The 21,369-nt window shown below is 33.2% G+C and overlaps 2 protein-coding genes across 2 annotated transcripts; one reads left to right on the top strand and one right to left on the bottom strand.

Annotated features, from left to right (window-relative positions):
* Positions 1-348: 348 nt before the first annotated feature.
* Positions 349-21,195, bottom strand: LOC132741524 (dynein axonemal heavy chain 5-like; the record flags this gene model as incomplete). The annotated part of the gene is given in 20 exon segments (XM_060729715.1): positions 349-556; positions 966-1,129; positions 1,581-1,734; positions 2,069-2,268; positions 4,796-5,036; positions 5,448-5,749; positions 6,191-6,409; positions 7,086-7,321; positions 7,540-7,741; positions 8,402-8,698; positions 9,295-9,428; positions 10,170-10,424; positions 10,837-11,290; positions 11,683-11,889; positions 12,456-12,637; positions 13,173-13,401; positions 13,841-13,977; positions 14,321-14,630; positions 18,598-18,705; positions 21,082-21,195. Coding segments are annotated over 20 exon segments (4,353 nt in total), but the record flags the coding sequence as incomplete, so codon positions are not given.
* LOC132741525 (E3 SUMO-protein ligase ZBED1-like) lies at positions 15,095-18,031 on the top strand. The gene is made up of 2 exons (XM_060729716.1): positions 15,095-15,736; positions 16,105-18,031. The coding sequence occupies exons 1-2, from the start codon at positions 15,589-15,591 to the stop codon at positions 17,709-17,711; spliced, it is 1,755 nt and encodes a 584-aa protein (XP_060585699.1). The 5' UTR covers positions 15,095-15,588; the 3' UTR covers positions 17,712-18,031.
* Positions 21,196-21,369: the final 174 nt, after the last annotated feature.

The following is a 21,369-nucleotide window of genomic DNA, read 5'->3' on the forward strand; positions in this document are numbered from 1 at the left end:
GAATGGCATGGTGTCTGCATTGTCAATAAATTTGCATCAATCTAACTGAGAACGCCACAATATTCTAACTTATAAATTTATATTATTTAATTCTGAATACTAATTCAACCTGGATGTTATTCAACTCAATGCTGACTACATTATTCAAATACAAATAGATGAATCAGAATCAGTGCAAAAGAGATGCAACTCCTTCAAAATGGCTATTTTGCTAACTACGTAATTCAAATACAAACCAATGAATCAGTGCAAAAGAGATGCAACTCCTTCATAATGTATTGTGAGTTACAGCTGTTTTGCACCAAACCCTCAAAATGTAATTTACAAATGAAGCCGAGTTTTAATTACCTCCACAGTTTCACCTTCAGTTGAATGTACTGACAGGATAACATCATAGAATTTCTCGTGGAATTTCACAGTCTTTATGTTGTCAAACACAGACAAGAGATGAGCTTGAATGGTGTGGGGGTCGCTCGCCTGACCAAGGATCTCCAGTAAAGCGGGATCTGACACAAAGAAGAATCTTGGGAACAACAATCTCTTCTTCTCCAGGTATCTGTTTAAAAATAGTTATACATAGTAAAATAAACATTTTTTTAAACAATATAGGTCATATAGTAACTTTCTAACATTACTGGTGGAGTAAGAGTCATCAGGTGCCACTCTGTAAATTAATTCAGGTATGAGCAGGGCCCCAAGTAGAACCAATTTAAAGCTATGTTTTAAGATGGAGATGAAATGGTAATTGTAGGATTTTTTTTTACATCAAAGAATAACGTATAATACAATTCTTAAAAATTTAAATGAAATAGGAAATTCAAAAGGTCTGAACTTGGATGTTTGAATTTCATACCAAGAACTGTAAAAGTCTTATACTAGTACATTATATAAGATTTTTAACAGTTATTAAAGCTTTTACTGTAAGATATTTCAGGCCATACCATACCTAATGAGAAGAAACTTACCCTGTGAGAGATTTCTGGCAAAGTTCCAACTGCTCGAGTAAATGAGGCAACAACTGCATCAATGTCTCATCACCTACACAACACTGGACGACGTTTGGTGTCTCGTGCGCACGTGTCATTATCTTTATCCATGATTTGTCAATGTTGCTGAACCTCTTTGCTTCCTATAGATCAGAAAATATATCATGTAACTTTGAAAACAAACAAAATTCAAACAGATATCTTATTGATTAATATATCAGGCATTTTTCCTCAACTAAGGGAAGTAATTGGGAAATGCATAAATAGAGCAACTGTAGCTATTAATTTTGGTTGTTATTAATTTGGAGAGACCTTTGGTTATGGTTTATTTTGGGTAATCATTTAAAGACGATCTAGTTTGAGCAGTAGTTTGGTTGTCACTTTACTAAAAGTATCATATAAATGTCACTATGGGCATCTGTTAAGCTATTTCTAATGTTAAGAAACTTAAATGGCCATTCACTTACTTCAGGCAACTATTTTGCTTTCTTTACACACTTGTTTTGCTAACTTATTTAAAGCAACAATCTGGGTAACTTACTCTACACAACTGGTTGACTAACTTATTATAGACAACTTCTTTGGCTAACTTACTTTAGGCAACTGTTTGGCAATGTCACCACCAACAAAGACGGCTTCAAGGTACACCCAGAGATTCTGTACAACCATCCAGTTCTCAATGATTTCGGAGGAGTTGGTCAAGTTCTGTACCCAGGTTTGAATCTGCTTCTTGAATGGTACATTGTATCTGTGGAAATCATTAATATCCAGTTAATATAAATGTGAATAAATGGATACAAAGAAAACATAACTCCTTTACACAACTGAAACAGACAGTGGTTAGCTGCCACTAGAATGGAGCTAGAACAAACTGCAAATCCATACAGTCCAACTAGACTCTATACTGTTGGCTGATCAGCTTCAAATATTCATGTTCTCAAAATTGATAATAATGGAGTCTGAACTCCATGAAAGAATCCAAAGACCCTATCAGGATTTGAACCCACAGTGGTGAAGGGCAAGTTGCTATGTCTACAACCTTAACCACTCTGCCGGATGTGTTATTTAACTAAGGTACCCACCTGTTACTCATGAGTGAACTGAGCACCATGAGAGAATCTTCCATCAACGAGACAATTTCACTGGTTGTATCACCACGTAACAGAAGCTCTCCACGGTTCTTGAAGTTTGCAAATGTAAATTCTTGATTGTTCCAGTCGGCAATGACCTGCTTAAGTTTGGCTTCAATATCCTTCTCTTTGACAGCAGAGATACAGATGTCCTGTACAATATTTATATAGCATATTATAACATTTGTCTCAAAATAACATAATAAGCATTACATGTCATTAGTTAATGAAATTTGTTGAACTACGCAGTGCATAAACATGTTCTGCTTTGATAATCATTTGTAGTGTTTCTATCTTTACAGAAATTACAGAAGTGATCCTTGGTGTCCTTATTTGTACAATTACAGTAAATCTTCATAGTAATATAAATATTTTTCTCTCAAGGATGTAAAGTCTTTGCAGTCGAATAAAGCTGCAGTACACATTATATTTAACTATCCTTAGAACTTAATATTATTTTTATGGATATTTTTATGGAGATGATAGGCCATTATTTTGCTTAACATACAGTATTTTGTTATCACCAAATGCCACTTGTTATTCACTGTTATAATTGATAATATTATATTTATTTCTTTAAGTTACACATAAAAAATGGTCCATTTAACCTTAATACTGTCTTTTTTGGCAGTAATCTTGCTTTATAATTTCATGTAATAAAAGTAATCTTACATGAGTAGCCATTTCATAAAGACTTTCATTAGAATTTCACCTGAAAGCAACAAACTTTCCTTCTTAGACTTGTTAAGTATGAGTCTAATTAATATGACAACTCATGTAAGATTATTAATATATCAGATGATCTTACAGTCAAATCTGTGGAAAAGGAAAAAAAATCTGATAAAAAAAAAGCCCAAACAGGTTAAGTTACGGTAATTTTCATGAAAAGTTGTCATTAGGCTGCAAAGAAAAGTGAGAAATTTCATCCATGTCAGGATCTAGAACATGTAGAACTAAAGCATTATGGCTAGTATTGTCAGACATTACGTCAATACAGGTTTGACTGTAAAATCATATTATCATATCAATGAAATAAAAATGTCTTATTAGCACATTTGATATATACATTTATATGCAAATAATAAAAGTGAAATATTCTTAATGAAAGTGAACATTTATAGTGAGCATTCATTTTATATAGTGAAATATTAGAAACATTTGTTTTACCACATAATCATTCCTGACATTATTAGTGACATACCTGCTTTATTAATGTAACAAATAGTGCACCTTTTACCAATGTTGTTTTTTGAGTTGTTTTTTTTTTTATATAATTAAGGATCATATTTGTTCTATACTTACTGTGTGATTTTATAGATAAATGTATGTATAATTTGTTTTTCACATCTGTTGCAGTGATACATGTATTAGAATTGACTTTATATTCTATATAAGGTGAAGTTTTACCGCTATTTTTCTTTGTAATTTAGGTGATTTTACAATTGATATATGTATGTTATAACGTTGAAGTATAAACCTATAAGCCTCAAAATACGTCCCCTGTATTAGAGTAACAAGATTAAATTAAATATGTCTTAATCTATTTCAATATACTGTAAATTAACTTATCAACAAATTTTGCAATCAAAAAATAAATTTATCAAAGGGGAGCGGTGGCCTAGTGGTTAAGGTGTCTGCCTCTCAACCGAAAGATCATGGATTCAAGCCCTACTTGGGTCATGACCATGTTTCTTCATATGACACCGTACTAGTTGGTTCCAGGAAGCGGACTTTAAAGTGATAAATTCAAGTTGCAAGAACTTCTTTTGCAATCAAGCTTAAATCCTAAAATGAAAACAAGTTTATGAATCAAAATTCCTAACAAAGTGAATATCTATTCTATAGCATGCCCTACTAAATGAATTTTTTTTTAATGCAGCCAAAAACACTAAGAAAATATGAAAATGCCTTAGTCATGTCAGACTTATATTCATGTAAACAGATCAAGTACCATAGGTAACTATCAACAATCTTCTTTATGCATTCTTAGTGTTTTTGGAATTTATCAATTTTTTTCAATAATGTTTATGCAATGATCTACTACTTGACACAATTGCTTCATGCACATTGACTTGAAACTTATTGGAGAAAAAAGAAGAAAAGAAGTTTTTTGTAACATTTTTACCCTCATTTCAAGGTCATCGGTCATCTCATTTATATGCTATCAGTGTATAATAAATACTAATTAAAACATATCTGTAACAGCATTAATTCTTTATAATTAGGCTAAATTGTATTTTTTCTATGGTTGAACAACTAATGTAATAAATTCATTAATTATCAATAATTTCAAACTTGGTAAAACTTTTTTAAGACAAAGTCATCATTTCTCTTATATAAATTTCAGTAAAACCCAGAACTTATCCACAGCAAGACATTTTCAAACAGTATGAATTGTCTCCCCTGATGTGAGTTTTTGAGGGTCATACCTACCATAAAATAAAATGCTTGTAAAATCTAGAATGGGGGAATTCCCATCATATCAATGTAAGCTGATAAAAACCTTTAAGTTTTTAAATATTGTTACTATAGTTTATACTATTTAAGATATGAAAGAAATTTGACAAGTGACATTACAAGCTCTGTTTATCTCGTTTACTTTCATTTCATTATTTGAAAATAACTGCAACTTCAGTCAAGGGAGATAACTATCATAAAACTCATAGAAACTATATATACCTCAATATCCTCTTTAAACTCTAGCAATGGAGCTTGTAAAATATTCCTCAGAGTAAAGTTATCACTTTCTATGTCAAACACATGACCTGTGACCTCTGCCATCCGGTTCCAATGTCTAGGCTTCATGGCTTTGTTGGTCATCAGTTCAAGAAGGGGAACCATCTCATTAAAGTCGTCAATTGTTTTCTTCAGATCTTCAAAGGCTGGCCAATCTTTCAGAGCTCGTGGAAGTTTACGGCATCTATTGAGAAATATGTAGCTTATAATTGTATTCTAGTATCCTTATTATGGAAAACCTGCCATTTCAAGTAGTTACAAAATTGATTTAAAGAAAACAGACAAATGCTTACAAATTTAATAATTGAAATATTTCCCAGAAATCTTGCAACAAATTTCAAATACTGAAATATTTTAGTTTTTCAAGATATGCTGCCTAAAGCAGAAAACCTATCCCTTCAAATAACTGCCAATATCTTTTTTTTTCAAAAAGGTAATTAATCTTAAGAAATTTCCATAGTAATCAATCTAGAAGAGTTCAGAAAAAGAATATGCACATAATTTATGTCACATTTTGTAGATTTGACAAATTCTGTCAATCAAAAACATTTCTTTCTCCCCTCAAACATCTACCATTAAAAAACACTTAACTTACTTATTCTGGAACTCAATGAGTTCATTGTTGATTTTTTCAATGTTAATATCAGCCCAGAGAATGTCATAGTAACCATGCACCGTATCTATGACAGCATTGTACAGCCCATACAACTTCTGTAACAAATTAAGCTCCTTCTTGATCTTGAGCAGTTCCGGATAATCTGTGACCGGAAGACCGAAAAGTTCTTCACCTCCGGTGTAGGTGAGAAATTTCTTATAGAGGATGTCAAATGTATTCTGACAGATGACCAGGCGGTCAGATGCTTCACGTGGTGCAACTCCTGGTACCATTGGTCCAGCCTATTACAAATGATACGAAAGTAAATGAATGAATTAATGGATTAATCAATCAATTATTAATCAATCAATGAAATAACTGATGACTTAAATATTGTGGTGAGGAAAAAAAGCAAACAATAAAACCCCAACATATCTAATGGTATATACATTGTACTATTATGAACAAACTTGCAATATATGCACCGCCTCAAGTCTTAAAGTTAAAACAGGAACAAAGAGCATGAAATTTTTGAAAAAACATTTAATTTATAATTGTTATCATGTAAATAGTCATACAGACTGGGCTTGTCTATATCTTTATACAGTATTATAAAGTTGGCTGTGAAATTAAATCATTTTGAACATAATGAAATATCTTCAAAAGTATAAATGAACACTGGACTTCAAAGAAAGACATGTCCATTATTTCAAAGTAAGCTGATAAAAACAGTTGAATCTTACAGTGTTATAATCATCATAGAAGTTGTCACAATCCACAAGGAATGTTTTCACATTTTCAATAAGTCCCGTTTTGAACTCTGGTTGTACATCAAGCAGATGTGACTGCACCTCAGCTGCCTGTACGTTCAATTTTTCCCAGGAATATCTCAGGGTATCACATCGCTCAGTCTCCTCTTTGGCCACAGGTAAATCATGTTTGATCAACATGGAATATGACTCCTGTAATGTGAAATGTATTGCAAAGATATAAAACAGCAATCCAAGGGAGGCAATTACAAATACAGCAACTTACAGAAAAGTACTGTATTTTATTTCTAACATTTTCATTTACATCTTCAAAAAATGCAAACTACAAAACTGTGAAATAAATTCAATGAATTGGTCATTAAACACTACAGATCATATTTCAAAACTTTTAACATAACAATACCTTTATATTTAATCATACTTTACAGCTGACCCCCATGATTTAGTCTTTTGCTACTGAAATATGGTTGAATTATTATGAGTGAAATAAGTAACTTGCAGGAAGACATAGCAGATCAAATATACAAAAAAGTTGTACATGGAGTCATAAGTTCAAGCCTATCTCTCCCTATCAACTAAAACTTATTTTTTTATACAAACACCAGATTTGATTTCCTATCACTTTAATATAATTGAGCCGCGTCACGACAAAACCAACATAATGGGTTTGCGACCAGCATGGATCCAGACCAGCCTGCGCATCCATGCAGTCTGATCAGGATCCATGCTGCTCGCTTACAAACCCTATTACAAATAGAAAAACTGATAGCGAACAGCATGGATCCTGATCAGACTGCGCGCAAACCCATTATGTTGGTTTTGTCATGACGCGGCTCATATATTGCTTTCATGTCAATTCAAAACGTACCTCAATAGGTCCAATGCTCATATCAATTCTGATCTCTTGCTCTCTGATCTCCTTCAAACCGGCCATGGCATATCTGATATCATCCAAGTCCTTGATAGGTCTACCCAGACGCTTGTTGAGCTCTTCAATGAACGTAAATATCTCCTCCATTTCTGTACGGTACTTGTTGTTACATGCCTTCCCATAATGCATTCTCCATGCTTTAGTCTCGACATTCAAAGCAAACTTCAGCTTCTCTGTTATAGGAATTGTAAATGTATGCGATGGTTAAAGAGTTAAATATATTTGTAAATTAATGTAAATATATATTGAAATAAAAATCTAGTAAATAACTTTGTAATACAATTTTGCTGAATGAAATAGAAAAATGCTCTACAGTCGTAAGTAAGGTTAAAATTGTAACTGAGAGAATAAGGTATAACACAATTAAGGTAAATATAACATATGACCATACCTGTAAAGAGAGCAATAGGGCCAACATCGTAGTATTCAGGCTGGCTGTTAATAGAGACCTCAAGTTCCTCGTAGTATTTTATCTTAGACTCAAACTCGGTCAGTTTTGGATTATCCTTCAAGAAAGCCTCTAGATCTTCTTCCCGATCTTTCTCCCAGATACAGTGATAATCAGCAAACTTCTCAAGGGCACTTGTCACCTCCTGATTGACAATTAATTTGTAATTATATTATCAAATATTATTATACATCAATTAAAAAATACCTAATGTATCATATTTCTAGAGAAAAAGTAACTGGAATCAATAATTGACATTTTTCTTAAGTACATGTTTAGAACATAAAGTATACATCTGTTCCCATCTCCGTAATAAATTTTAATAAGTAATCTGATTTCAAATCAAATTTGGTGTTAAATTTTAAAAAAAGCATGCATTTTCTCTGTGATCAATGTTTACATTAAAAAAATGTCACAGAAAATAGAATACAACTTCGCCATGTCATGCTTATCAGTCCTGGTTATAGAATTTAAACTTTTGAAACATGCAAAACAATTTTTGTACCAGATTTTGTTATACTAATGCAGATTCAAGAGTACTTTATTAAGTTACGATTTATACATGTAATTCCCTCCTTTAAAGCAGCTGATTACTTCAACTTTCAAACTTTTAACTTATAAATGACTAAGAAGTAAGTACGCTACTGATATGTATTAGGTGTATTATACCTTTATATCATACATGTTCATGACTATAATCCCTATAATATGTAGGCTGACCTGGCTTTATACTTGTTTTACAGGTGTATAATTATACCTGAAAACATTGAATAGGTTAAAGTATGAAATAAAGTAGGAATCATACCTTCTTTGTGGAGTTAATAGATGTAGACAAGAGAGAGACGAGCTTGGCAACTTCTTTATTCTCTGATACATTCTTGAAATAATTCTTAGCCGTTGTCGTTACAGTATGACTGGTTGCCTCGCGTTCTAATTCCGGTCTTTTCTTCTCACCATGGGAACCCTCAGATGCTGCTACACTACCAACACTCATACGTCTATCGTGGTGACCTTCACGATCACCCGAGTGTGAGCGCTCACGTTTGCGGTCTTTGTTCCACTGGGAAATTCCCTTGCTTGTACTGACAATGAGCTGTGCAGCCTGAAATGCCATTACAATAGTTTGGAATTTAACTCTCTTTTTATATCACATTCACTTTTTGTCGTCCATCTCTTACCAAACCACATCAGTTATTATATTTACAGTGTCCTACCATTATCAACAGTTTTCAGAACAGGAAATCAAAAATGCACTATTGTAAAATTTAAATACATATATCTTTCATGCAAAATGAAAGCAAAATGAAAAGTTGCTCAATATGCAACACACATATTGAGTTTTGTTTGTTTGTTTCATTTTACGCCTTTTCCCAACAGTATTTCAGTCATATAGACGGGTAGTTTCCTAACCATTGTTCCTGGAGAGTTACACCAGTACTAGACTACCTTCCTCCGTGCTAAACTACCAAAGCATCTCCCAGGGATCGAACCCATGCCAGAGAGGTAACTGGATTAGAAGTCATTGACTCTAACCTCTCCACCACGGAGGCGGTACCACATATTGAGTAGTTATCACTAGACCACAATAATATTTTATACACAGTTTTAGAGGTTTTTATTAAGTTAGCAAGTTAGGCAATTTGTCAGAGCACGGATGTTAATTTTATTTGAACTATATAAATATAGTATATTATTTACCTTATTAACAGCTTGTTGTACTTCATCAAGACCTGGATTCATTGTTATGTTTGGTATAGCCAATGTGGCGAACGTCTTGAAGAATGGACGGTTATCTTTCTTTGCATCTCCGCTACCAAAACCACCTGATTCACCTGCAAATTAAAGAAAACCAATTTTTAATAGCATTGAACTTATTCATGATATATTATTTCATCTTTTCATTCTTTTCTGTGATAAGCCTATCAGGACAGATTTTTTATTTTTGTTATCAAATTACAAAAACTAACACATTGAATCAAGTTGGTTCAATATATTATATTTTTTTATCCTTTACAAAAGCTATAATTTTTTATTGAAATTTAATACTTCGCAGGAACACAATTTTTGATCTCCTCATAACTGAAAACCTACCTGTATCAAGACATTTGAGCCGCGTCACGACAAAACCAACGTAATGCGTTTGCGACCAGCATGGATCCAGGCCAGCCTGCGCATCCGCGCAGTCTGATCAGGATCCATGCTGTTCGCTATCAGTTTCTGTACTTGTAATAGGGTTGGTAAGTGAACAGCATGGATCCTGATCAGACTGCGCGGATGTGCAGGCTGGTCTGGATCCATGCTGGTCGCAAACGCACTATGTTGGTTTTGTCATGACGCGGCTCTATATCATTTCTGACTATACTATTTGTGTAACTAAATTAATAGTAGCAGTATGGTTTATGCTACAATTTTTTTTTTATCTTTCAATGGTACAAGAAATTTCTAGGTGCCTGTAAATAGACTAATAAAAGGAGCAAGAAATTTAGTTAACTGTCTAAATAGCCAATCAACACTGGATTTCTTTATATAGATTTTTATTATTTCAAAATTTTATGATTTCAGTATAAACATACCAATATAATGAACCATTGAGCTGGATGTGATTCGTTTACGTAGAGCCTCGAGGGTGTTCTTGGTGACCTTGATAAGAGCCTCAAGGTTACGGTGGTTGAAATGATTCAGTAGATCTGTTGCGGCTTGCTCGATGTTTTCTCTTTGTTCACGTTTGCGTTTAGCAGCCAAGTTGGCCTTTGAAGAGACAGGTCGTGAGCGTCTGCTACTGGCACGGCCACCAGATCCAGTTGGGGTACCTTCTCTCTTCTCATCATCTATTTGTAGATACAAGTATTAAACCAATCTAATGCTTACATAGAATATATGCACATGATGAGAAATTTGTCTCTATTTATCTTGTCAAGAAATGATAAGGACTATTAATTTTTTCTTCATCTAATCTTTAAAAAGAAGTTTCATAAGGTAAGCATTAAAAACTAAAGAATTAAAAAATTCTGATAGAATACAAGATAGAAATATGCTTCATTTACTGGTATCATTTGTATAAAATCACTTGAAATATTTCAACTTTAAAAAAAACAACCTTAGCATAAACTTGAACTCAAGCCAATAAGACAAATACTCGTATAACTGCAAGTCAAAAAAAAAATAAAAAAATCTTAAAATGTTATACAAGGTTCATATAATTTTTCTTTAGATTTAATACTAAGTGAAAATAATACATACCATCTTTTTTCTCATCATCAACAATTTCCTCTTCATTATCCTCTAGGTGAAGCAACATGTCGATCAACTCAGTCGCAGCATCTTGAACAACCTGACTCTTGGTCTGAAGGATCGTTGCACCTTTTGCGCAAAGTTCCTGCGTGTTCTCCAGGAAATCTTCTACCGGCCATGGCTCATCCTGTGGCAGCTTGCACAGAGTCGTTGTCGCCATTTCCTGTAAGACTGCATCAATACGGAATTCAGTCAGCTCATTAGCCCTGATCATGAGCAGCTCTAGTTCTTCCAGACGCTTGTAAACATCCTGGATGTACTCTTCAATGTTCAGTGATGTCCAGGATAATTTGGTGAGGCCAGGTTCAATGGTATCATCTACACGGTTGATATGTGGTCCCATGAGCTCCTCAAAGGCAGTTGGAATCTTTTTCCTCACTCTCTTGTTCTCTTGAAGCATCATCTACAAACATTTCAATTTCAAAATATAAAATAACAGAAGCATGGATTCAAGGTCTCTTTACATTTAAGACAATACACCTATTGCATAGTGTCTGTTTAGTTAATGGTATTGTACAAATTATTTACTTGAAACTTGATAGAAAACAAAATGTCAAATGTTAATTTACCAGAATATAGTTATTTAATTAACCATTAAATAACCTTGAAAAAACTACCTTCAAGTTGTAAAAACTTATAAAAAAAAATCTTTTCTACTTAAAACTGTTACCTCGATAGAAATATTTACATACAGATATACATGTAAACAAGTCCAAGTTAAAGAAATTTATATTTTAGCATTAGCTTTATAAAACTAGCAGTATATTATACATGTAGCCCATGTTATAATCCTACCAGTAGGGCATTGTAATTGTCCTTATATTCTCCTTGTTTAGTCCTCATAGTTTTGGCAACTGGTGGAATCTCCAAACCAAGTCTAGCCATGCACTCGGTCTCTCGGATCATTGTGAGGATCTGAGGGTCAAAGTTCACATACAGTTCATTAGTCTCTGGGTGTTTCACGAGCAGAGATGCCGACAACCCCGACTTTGCTGCTTCCACCTAAAATATAATAAACCCTTAACCTTCAACCTCATTAATTTGTGTAAACAACTAACCTTGCTTTAATTTTGAACAGTTTCTTATTATGCTGATGGTTTAATATCAAAATGTTAACAAGAACACTGCATGTGGTGTTAACGTTCATCTGTTAAAATAACCACTTTTGACAAAAATTCCAAGTTAAAAATGGGCATAATGCCAAAAATATAGCTTTCAGAATTGTGCCCCTAGTCTTACAACTGCCTTTAGTCATGTGTTCCAAGTCTCATATTGATACCTTCTAATACTGTTAGAGTAATGGGCCACAATAAAGTTTTTGTAGGATGACAATAATGACGAGAAAGCCAGAGCAATGATGATGGCTCAAATTTCTCTTTCAAACAGATAAGTTAAAATTTAGAAGTTCAATGCCTGGTCAGACCAACACTGAATAACTGTGACTTATGTAATGGCTAGCAGCAAAAACAACTATTTATCACCAATAGTGTTCAGTTTTTGTGCAGGACTATCTGTTATCGTATAATAATTACACATAATTATAAATACTTATTATAAGATATACTGACCTGCCTCAACCAGCCTCTATAATAGAGGACCTCAAACTCGAGGAGAACCTTGGCAAGTTTGTTGAAGCTTTTGATAATCTTCTTAGACTCTGGTGAGTTCTCTAGGAGCGACGGTTGTTGTTGGAATATTTCCATGGGTTCCTGGATACGTCGGAACAGCTGGCGAGACCAGGATATCTTACCTGTAATTCAAGATAACATTGTTGTTTTCATAAAATATAAATGTTCAAAAATTTTAAGCAGAAGAAGAACATTTTATTTGACTTATACATTTATATGTGTCTTTATCGATCAAACTAATAGTTTGTTTATTTGTTTCTTTAATGGGTTTTACATCACAAAGCCACAGTAAAGGTCATACGTTCCAGCTTTACTGGTGGAGGAAGACCTCAGGTGCCCTTCTGTGCATTTTTTCAGGCACGAATGTGCACCTGAGTAGAACCACCGATGTTCTGTAAGCTAGCTGGATAGCTTCCTCATAGAAAGAATCCAAAGTCCCTGTCAAGATTCGAACCAACAGCGGTGAGGGGCAAGTGGTTTGAAGTCAACGTTCTAAACCACTCGGCCACGGACGCCCCCAAACTACTAGTAATACTCTTTTTTACAGTTGTTATTAAAATGTAACAAAATAATAAATAAGCTTACATTAAAGAGTTATTTCTTGTTTTTGACTCGAAGGGATCAGTTAAAACAACATTAATAAAATGTTTAAATTACCTGCAATGGGAGGTAAATCTCTGGCTACTGGTGGCTCATTTTTGTTCTTCTGATAGTTTTTGGACACCATCTCAATATCTTTACCATACTGTGAGAGAATTCTCTGATATTTCTCCTGTATTGGTAGGTTAGGGAGCTTCAGTTTCTCAAACTTCATCAACAGAGTGATAGCACGCTGTGTGCTCGTTATCCTCTCAAACTTCTTGTCCATAAACTCACAGATTTGTTTCTGTAATGAAAATAAAACACCATTTAAATTTTATATAATGTCATCAAATGTTATAATTATGGCTGAAAATAAAAGCAGGTAACATTTCAAGAATTTTTTTCATACTTACATAGAAATAGACATTAAAAATTATATGTTTTTCTTCAATTAAATAAAACACAATTGAAATGAATGTAAATTTTGTTGCACACATCTCCAAATTTAGTCTCTATTTCATTTAAATTAAAACTGCACACACACACACACATATGAAATATATATAAAATATATATAAACAGATGTGTATAAATCGAAGCAACCTATGTATACATTCGGATGTACACATGGATCATTAACATATCTGTATTAATTTCTGCTAATTACTAATATATTATTTCCATGACTTATTACCAGCTTTATTTATTTCATATTATTTAGCATTAATGTTGACAAGACTTACATGCAGTTCTTTGATCTGTCTCTGGAAATCATCGTAATCACCAGCAAACTCTTGTTTCCTCTGGTCCAGGAAATCATACGGCTTTTTACGTATTTGTGTCTGAATCACGCTGAACCTGTTGGCCATTACCTCCAAGCCTGCAAGTACAAGACAATAAACCTTTAACATCTAGACTCCATACAAAGAAAATCCATATTGTCAAGAGCTTTACTTTAATTTCAGACCAGAATTGTTGTTATAATGAAATAAAGATTTAAATGGCACATTATACGCCATTTTACTTATGTTGAAAAGTAACACAATGTACTTATAATCAGATTTATACCAGATTTGTTGTTTTTTTTTAACAAAAATGTGAACAGAATTAATTTCAGGATCCAATACTTTTATAAAGGGTAACTTTTAAAGAAAAGAATACAAAAGTCGGCAAGCTTGTCGCATAAGAGGTATTACAAAACAAGCAAACCACACTGAATGTACCTTCAATTTTGGACTCGGACAGTGTCGCATAAACAGAGAACATGTCAAAGATGGCAATGATATTCTTCAGCCTCTTTGTGAAAGTGTCAAACTTTCCGAAAATGTACATCTCGGAAAACTCAAATGGTCTCTCATTGGGCATTTTCTCGAGCTTTTCTTTGGTCTTGTGGAAGCATCGTTGATACTCCTCGTTCAGGCGAATACAGTCATTGAGCTTCTTGATGACCTCGCCCGGAGGTTGAGACCAGACTGTCTCGCACCCTCCGTTTGTGATGTAAGCCTTGCTGGCGGTGATCATCTGATTTGTGATCTGTACAAAACAAAGGACATTAAAATTTCTTTACAAATATACAATGGTAGAAAAATAATAAAACTTGTTCTCTCCCTTTAATCAGTGTTTACAATTTTCTTGTTTACTTTTAACTAATTTTCCAGATTGTTATATTCTGAGTTACAAAACTTTATTTCAAGCACACAGACACAAGCCTTTCAAACATTTTTTTAGAAATATATGTTGCATCATATTTCCTGTTGCTAAACTTCATCAGATAATGTACAGAAGCACTAAAATTCTGATATCTTTCCTTACTTATACCAAGAGAAATGACTGTTTTTTGTTTTGTTTTTTTTACTGGTTAAAAACAATAGAATAATAACTAATAGGGCTGGGAATTATATTCGAATATTCGAATATTCGAAATACTACCGAATATTCGAACATTGAAAAACGAATACGAATATTCGAAAAAAAAATGATTTGAAATGCTTTTTTTTTTTTTCCTTTCCAATTTCTATTAATATCGTAAAGTAGACCCTTGACATACACTTAACCAGCAGGTGTTCTATGTTTGTTTAACACGTGTCAACGATTATCGCCAATTAACTGTGAAAAGTTTTGTGTACAGTTGATCAAAAGGGCACCCGTTTCACAGTTTGTAATTTACCTGTTTAATAGTTGATAATGTAAATTTTACCGACTTCAATAATTATTCTACTTAATTGTTTTCTGTGCTTTAATCTTTCCGATCATTCGATAATTGTCTTAATTTTTGCGAAGAAGAATAAATCGGCACGTATTAATCATGCTAGAACAATTAACCAATCTATATTCATCACTCTAAAATTAACTCTATTTCACCCAATGAAAATTTAAAGCTCTACTCGGAACCAATGACTTTTTGCAAACATTGTTTTAAGATTTTTTAAAGGGATGATTTTGGACATATCTTTCTCACTCTGTTGAAAAATTCTATGGTCAATATATCACAATGCCGTCTCGTGTTTGGAATTACTTTTCACGTTCTATTGATAAGTCTAAAGCAACTTGCGATCTATGCAAGAAAGTGTTTGAGTATAAAGGGACTACTTCTAACCTACTCAATCATCTAAATTCACAACATCCAACATCTAACAAAGGTAAGAACATAAATGTTTTAAAAAGATAATCATAACATGTTCACGGCGTTATGAAAGAATAGGGAATGTCTATATTCCGTCTGAAGTATTTATTCCGTATTAATTGGACTCCATGTGATATTTACTGCGTTAAAGCTAAATATATCTTAAGAATGATTCATATCTTATCTAAAATTAAAAATAAATATAAAACATATTTAATACAATTTAAGTTTCAATATTATTATGTGTTGGTAGAAAATACTATTATATAAAAATCTACCAAATCAATATAGAAATCGGGATTACGTGGATTAAACTTTTTTTTCAGAAATTAAAATCTGTAAATTTAAACTATCATTTGAAAATGTTCTATCTTTTAATTTCAGATGACACTCCGTCCAAGCAGGGTTCTGTGGCTTCGTTCTTATGTACGCCAAAGAAGTCTAAGGTCGAAAACGAAAAAATCACGCAAGCTATCGCCGATATGATCGTTTCCGATATGGTTCCACTTAGCATGGTCGAGGGTAAGGGTTTTCAGAACCTTATGGACATCGTTGCTCCGGGTTACGTTGTGCCGACAAGAAAAACTATTAAGACTCGTGTTCAACGTAGATACGATGCTGAGAAGGAGGCGCTTACGTCAGAACTTTCCAACGTCACGTCAGCATCGATTACGACAGATACGTGGACATCAAATAGAACTGAAAGTTTCATCACTGTCACTGAACAACACATTAATGACGATTGGGAGCTGAAATCACATGTGCTGATAACACGTGCTATGCCAGAGCGTCATACAGGTGCAAACCTCGCACAACGTCTCAAGGACTGTGTAAGTGAGTTTAAGTTAAGTGATAAGGTGGAAGCTTGTGTTCATGATAATGCTCGGAACATTCAAAGTGCTGGGAATATGTGTAAGGACTGGGGTGACTTAGGATGTTTTGCTCACACACTCCAGTTGAGCATGAAACCTGCATTCTTAGTTCCGGAAGTGTGTGATTTGGTTTCAAAGTGCCGTAAGCTTGTTGGGCATTTCAAGCATAGTACTACATTAACTGCTGAATTCACTGATCGTCAGAAATCAATGGATAATGTGCCTAAACGCTCTCTTGTCCAGGACGTCGCCACACGCTGGAATTCTACATATGACATGATGTCACGTCTCCTGGAGCAACGCCGCGTTGTGTCCGATATTATGTTAGATCCAAAGTTAACAAAGAAGGCCGACTGTGAACTTTACTTAGAAAACGCTGATTGGAATTTATTATCAGAGTTGTGTTCTATTCTTGCGCCCTTCAAATCTACTACTGAGTATATGTGTACAGAGAAAAATGTGTCAGTGTCTGAAATTTATCCCATTGTCAGTGGATTAGTCAGTAAGAGATTGGTAGAGTGTACAGATGATAGTGCGACCGCCGCCGAAGTAAAGCGGTTGATTCGTGACGATCTCATGTCTCGTTACGGACCTACAGGTGATGTAGCTCCGACTTCCCTCCCAGCACTTGGGGCATTGCTTGACCCCCGACATAAGAAACTAACGTTCTTCACCTCTGCGCAACGGAAGAAAACTCATGCTATCCTCGAGTCTCGTTTGGACGATCTTCCGTTACTTCTACCCGTCAATCCACCCGAGAACTGTGAACAAACTCCAAAACGTGCTAGAAAACTGGACTTCATAGATTATGGATCACCTGATCGTTCAGAAATCGAGGATGAATTACAAATGTATTTAGTTGAGAAAAGTGTTCCGGATTGTGATCCACTTGTGTGGTGGAAAGAAAACGAAGGACGTTTCCCAAAAATTTCACATGTAGCAAAGAGTGTTCTGAGTGTGCCGGCGACATCCGTACCTTCCGAACGTGTGTTCAGCTGTGCCGGCACACTCTTGAACAAACTTAGGAACAGTTTGTCTAGTGACTTTGTGGACACAGTTATATTTCTCAATAAGAATAAGGTGGAGTTTAAGACAAGGTCAATGTCTCTCGTTAATTAAATAACAACTGAAAATTGATGTGAAGAAGAGTGAAATTGACTCACTAGCTATTGAATATGATACTATCATGTTTTTATTATATCAAATGACAGTTAAGTACTATAGTTATAAAGCGTGAAAAATACGTTGATTGGATGCTTTGTTTGACTTGATATTACCATTATACCATGATATGTTAATTAAGAAGCCTGAAAAATTATGTTTGTTTGGATACTATATTTGTGTTGATATTACTATGATACCATGATATGTTTTGCAATAAAAGAATGCTATCATTGATTATACTGTTTAATTACATGTTATTAAAGTTATGATCAAGACCTTGTTGTTATTTTATTTAATTATTTCTAACTATACATGTACATGTATACTGCATGTCCGTAATGTCCGGAAAAGATAGTTTTGTGCAACAATGCACGTTAATTACTGTAATCAAGTACTGGTATGATCCAGGAACAAATAAAAGTTGAAAGACTGCAAAAGGAGGCGAACATAAACAAATATTCAGTCTATGCTGATTCATATTACTGTCATTCAAGTCACGTGAGTTACCTCCCGTTTATCCTTAGTGAAACGATCAGCAGTCGGATAAATTGAATGAAAGACAGTCACATTATGAATTTATTTCAAAAGTAAGAATATAAATACATATATCGATTTACAATCAACAAAAACATTGACAAAGTAATAAAGGTATTTTTACTTGTCGATATTTCTATCCATATTAAAGTAGTATAGTATTCGACGCAATCAATTTCGGATACGTATACGTAAAAGAGAAATGTTGAACAAATGTTGTGAAAACGAATATTCGAATATATTCGAATATGGAAAACGAATATTCGAACATCAAATTTCTTATTCGTTCCCAGCCCTAATAACTAACCTTGACAAAGAGTGAGGTCATTCTCTCAGAGGTATTGTAGTACCTGGAGATACTGTGGATCATTCTGATGGCATTGATCAGTCCTGGAATACCTTCCAACATTCCAACCTGTAGATAACAACAAACATTGTCATATAGTTATACACTTCGTTTTCTTATTTGTCTAAACTAAGCTGCATTTTTCTGAAGCTGTGAGGAAATTTTCCAAACATTTTATGAGGACAATTTGGCAAAATGGGCATAAATTTAAGTTTACATATAGCTAGTGAGCAACTAGTTTCAATTCATTATCAGATATAAAGCCAGTAAGAAATTATATTTAATTTTGGTTCCCTCCCTTGTACTTCGTATTAATATAATAATATAATAATAATATCTTTATTTAAAGAAGGTTACACATTAAGAACATACAATAACAATCATATATATCTTATTTCCAATGTGGCCTTCTGAAATAGAAAACAACAACAACAACAACAACAGGATATGCATAGGTAGAAAAATGAATGTATAATATGTAATTTTTAAAATATTACAACTCATATATTTTCGACAGACACTCAACAATTTGTTTAAACATATACATATATTGCATCATTCGTTCGTTCATATATTTATTCGTTCATTCACTCATTCATTCACTCATATGAACATCAAGATATGCTTTGTATTTTTCTTTAAAACATTTAAGGTTATTAGCATTACGAATATTTAAAGGTATATTGTTCCAAATGTTCATGCCATAATAAGAAAATGTGTCTTTAATATAATTTGTTTTAGGTCTTGTCCATAATACAATATCTTTTCGTGACCTAGATCTTAAGTTATATATTTTGTTGTCGGATAAAGTCATCAGTTCTGTCATATAAGTCTCGGTGCCATGTTATTTAAAGTTTTAAAAAACAAGCACCGCCGTGTGGTATTTACATCTGTCAAGGAACGGTAACCAAGTAAGAGTTTCGAATAGATTTATTGACGGAGGTCTTTGAGGTTGCTGTAAAATGATTTTAGCAATTCGTTTTTGTAACTTACAAACATTATTTATGTAGTTTGTGTTTCCTTTACCCCATATAATACAACAATAGTCCATAATGGGCAATATATATGCATTGTAAAACAATAATTTCATATCAAAGTGCAAAAAATACGATATTTTTTTCAATAAGGCAATTTTTCCGTTAAGTTTTTTACAAACATTGTCAATTTGCAAGTGCCATTTTAAGTTGTTATCTATGCAAATACCCAAGACTTTTTGATCAGTTACATTTTCAAGAGCTATTTCATTTATCTTAAGAATTAATTTTCTCATAATATTTACTTTTTGTCTTGTTCCTATTACCATACATTTTGATTTATCTGGATTTAAGGCCATATTATTTATTTTGCACCATTTGTCAATGCTATTTAAATGATCTTGAAGTTTTATTTCTACTTTTGATATATTTTCTCCGGACTCATAAAGAGTAGAATCATCTGCGTATAAATCAATTTTTATATCATTACCTATGAAAGCTATGTCATTTATGTATATTAGAAATAATAAAGGTCCTAATATTGAGCCTTGTGGAACACCGGAAATTATTTTCATTGACTGAGATTGAAGATTACCTATTTTAACCAGTTGTATTCTGTTAGAAAGATATGACTTAAAGAACTTAACGGCATTTTCAGAAAAATGATAAAGTTTAAGTTTATGCAAAAGTATTTCATGGTCAACCAAATCAAAGGCTTTCTTTAAGTCTAAGAATACAGTCCCGATAATTTTTCCACTGTCAACATCTTTTAACCAAGTATCTATTAAACTTATGAGTGCAGTATTACATGAATGATTTTTACGAAATCCTGATTGTTTATTATGAATTATGTTCGTTTTTTCAAAGAATGAGCGTATTTGTTTGGCAATATGGCGCTCAAATATTTTGGATATAGTTGACAAAATTGATATCGGTTGATAGTTATTTGCTTCATTCTTATCCCCCGATTTGAAAAATAGGTATAACTCGAGCTCTTTTTAAATCATCTGGGAAAATATTAGATTTAATACTATTATTGATAATTGATGCAATTATTGGTGTAATATAATCTCCACAATATTTGATGATGTTTGGTCCAATTCCATCTAATCCTGTAGATTTTTTAATATTCAGTTTTTCAATAATAAGTTTTACTTCAAACGGTGTAATTAATTCAATATTAAATTCATGATATATTAGCTTTTGGTTTAAAGTTTCTTTTAATTTTGAAAAATTTGTATTTGAAAACTTTGTTTTATGTATGACATTCGAGATATTGACAAAATACTTGTTTAATTCATTTATAATATTTACAGTTCCGTAAATTTCTTTATTACCTGTCACAAGTCTGTCTGGCATTGTAATACAACCTTTTTTTAATAAACATGCATATACTTAGATATCTTTACTTTTGTCCACAGATTGTTTTATAAACTGATTTTTATAACATTCTAGATTCAGGATTACTTACAGGATCGCTGTTGTAGAGAGGGTCACAGAATTTCTCCAAGGTGTAGAGAAATTTCACGTTGTCCTTGGCCTCGTTAGCCGTGTCAGTAATACGTCGATCAAGCTCCTGCCATGTCTAAACAACAACAAAAAAAAACAAAACAAAAAAATCAGAATTTCAATATTTTCGTTTCAAAATTTGTGTATGACATTGTTAAGAAAGTTTATAATTTAAGTAAATTGTTAGAGTTTATTTTTTATTCATTTATTTTTGCTTGTGTAATGAACATTTATAAGCCTAATCTATACA

Source organism: Ruditapes philippinarum, unplaced genomic scaffold, assembly GCF_026571515.1.
Source record: "Ruditapes philippinarum isolate M1 unplaced genomic scaffold, ASM2657151v2 ctg15213_1_1_1_1, whole genome shotgun sequence".
Classification (NCBI taxonomy): domain Eukaryota; kingdom Metazoa; phylum Mollusca; class Bivalvia; order Venerida; family Veneridae; genus Ruditapes; species Ruditapes philippinarum.

Excerpts from the sequence above, each read along its gene's own strand:
- LOC132741525 (XM_060729716.1), top strand. The coding sequence starts at position 15,589 with ATGCCGTCTCGTGTTTGGAATTACTTTTCACGTTCTATTGATAAGTCT. Across the intron at positions 15,737-16,104 it reads ACATCCAACATCTAACAAAG|ATGACACTCCGTCCAAGCAG; the intron begins GTAAGAACATAA and ends TTTTAATTTCAG.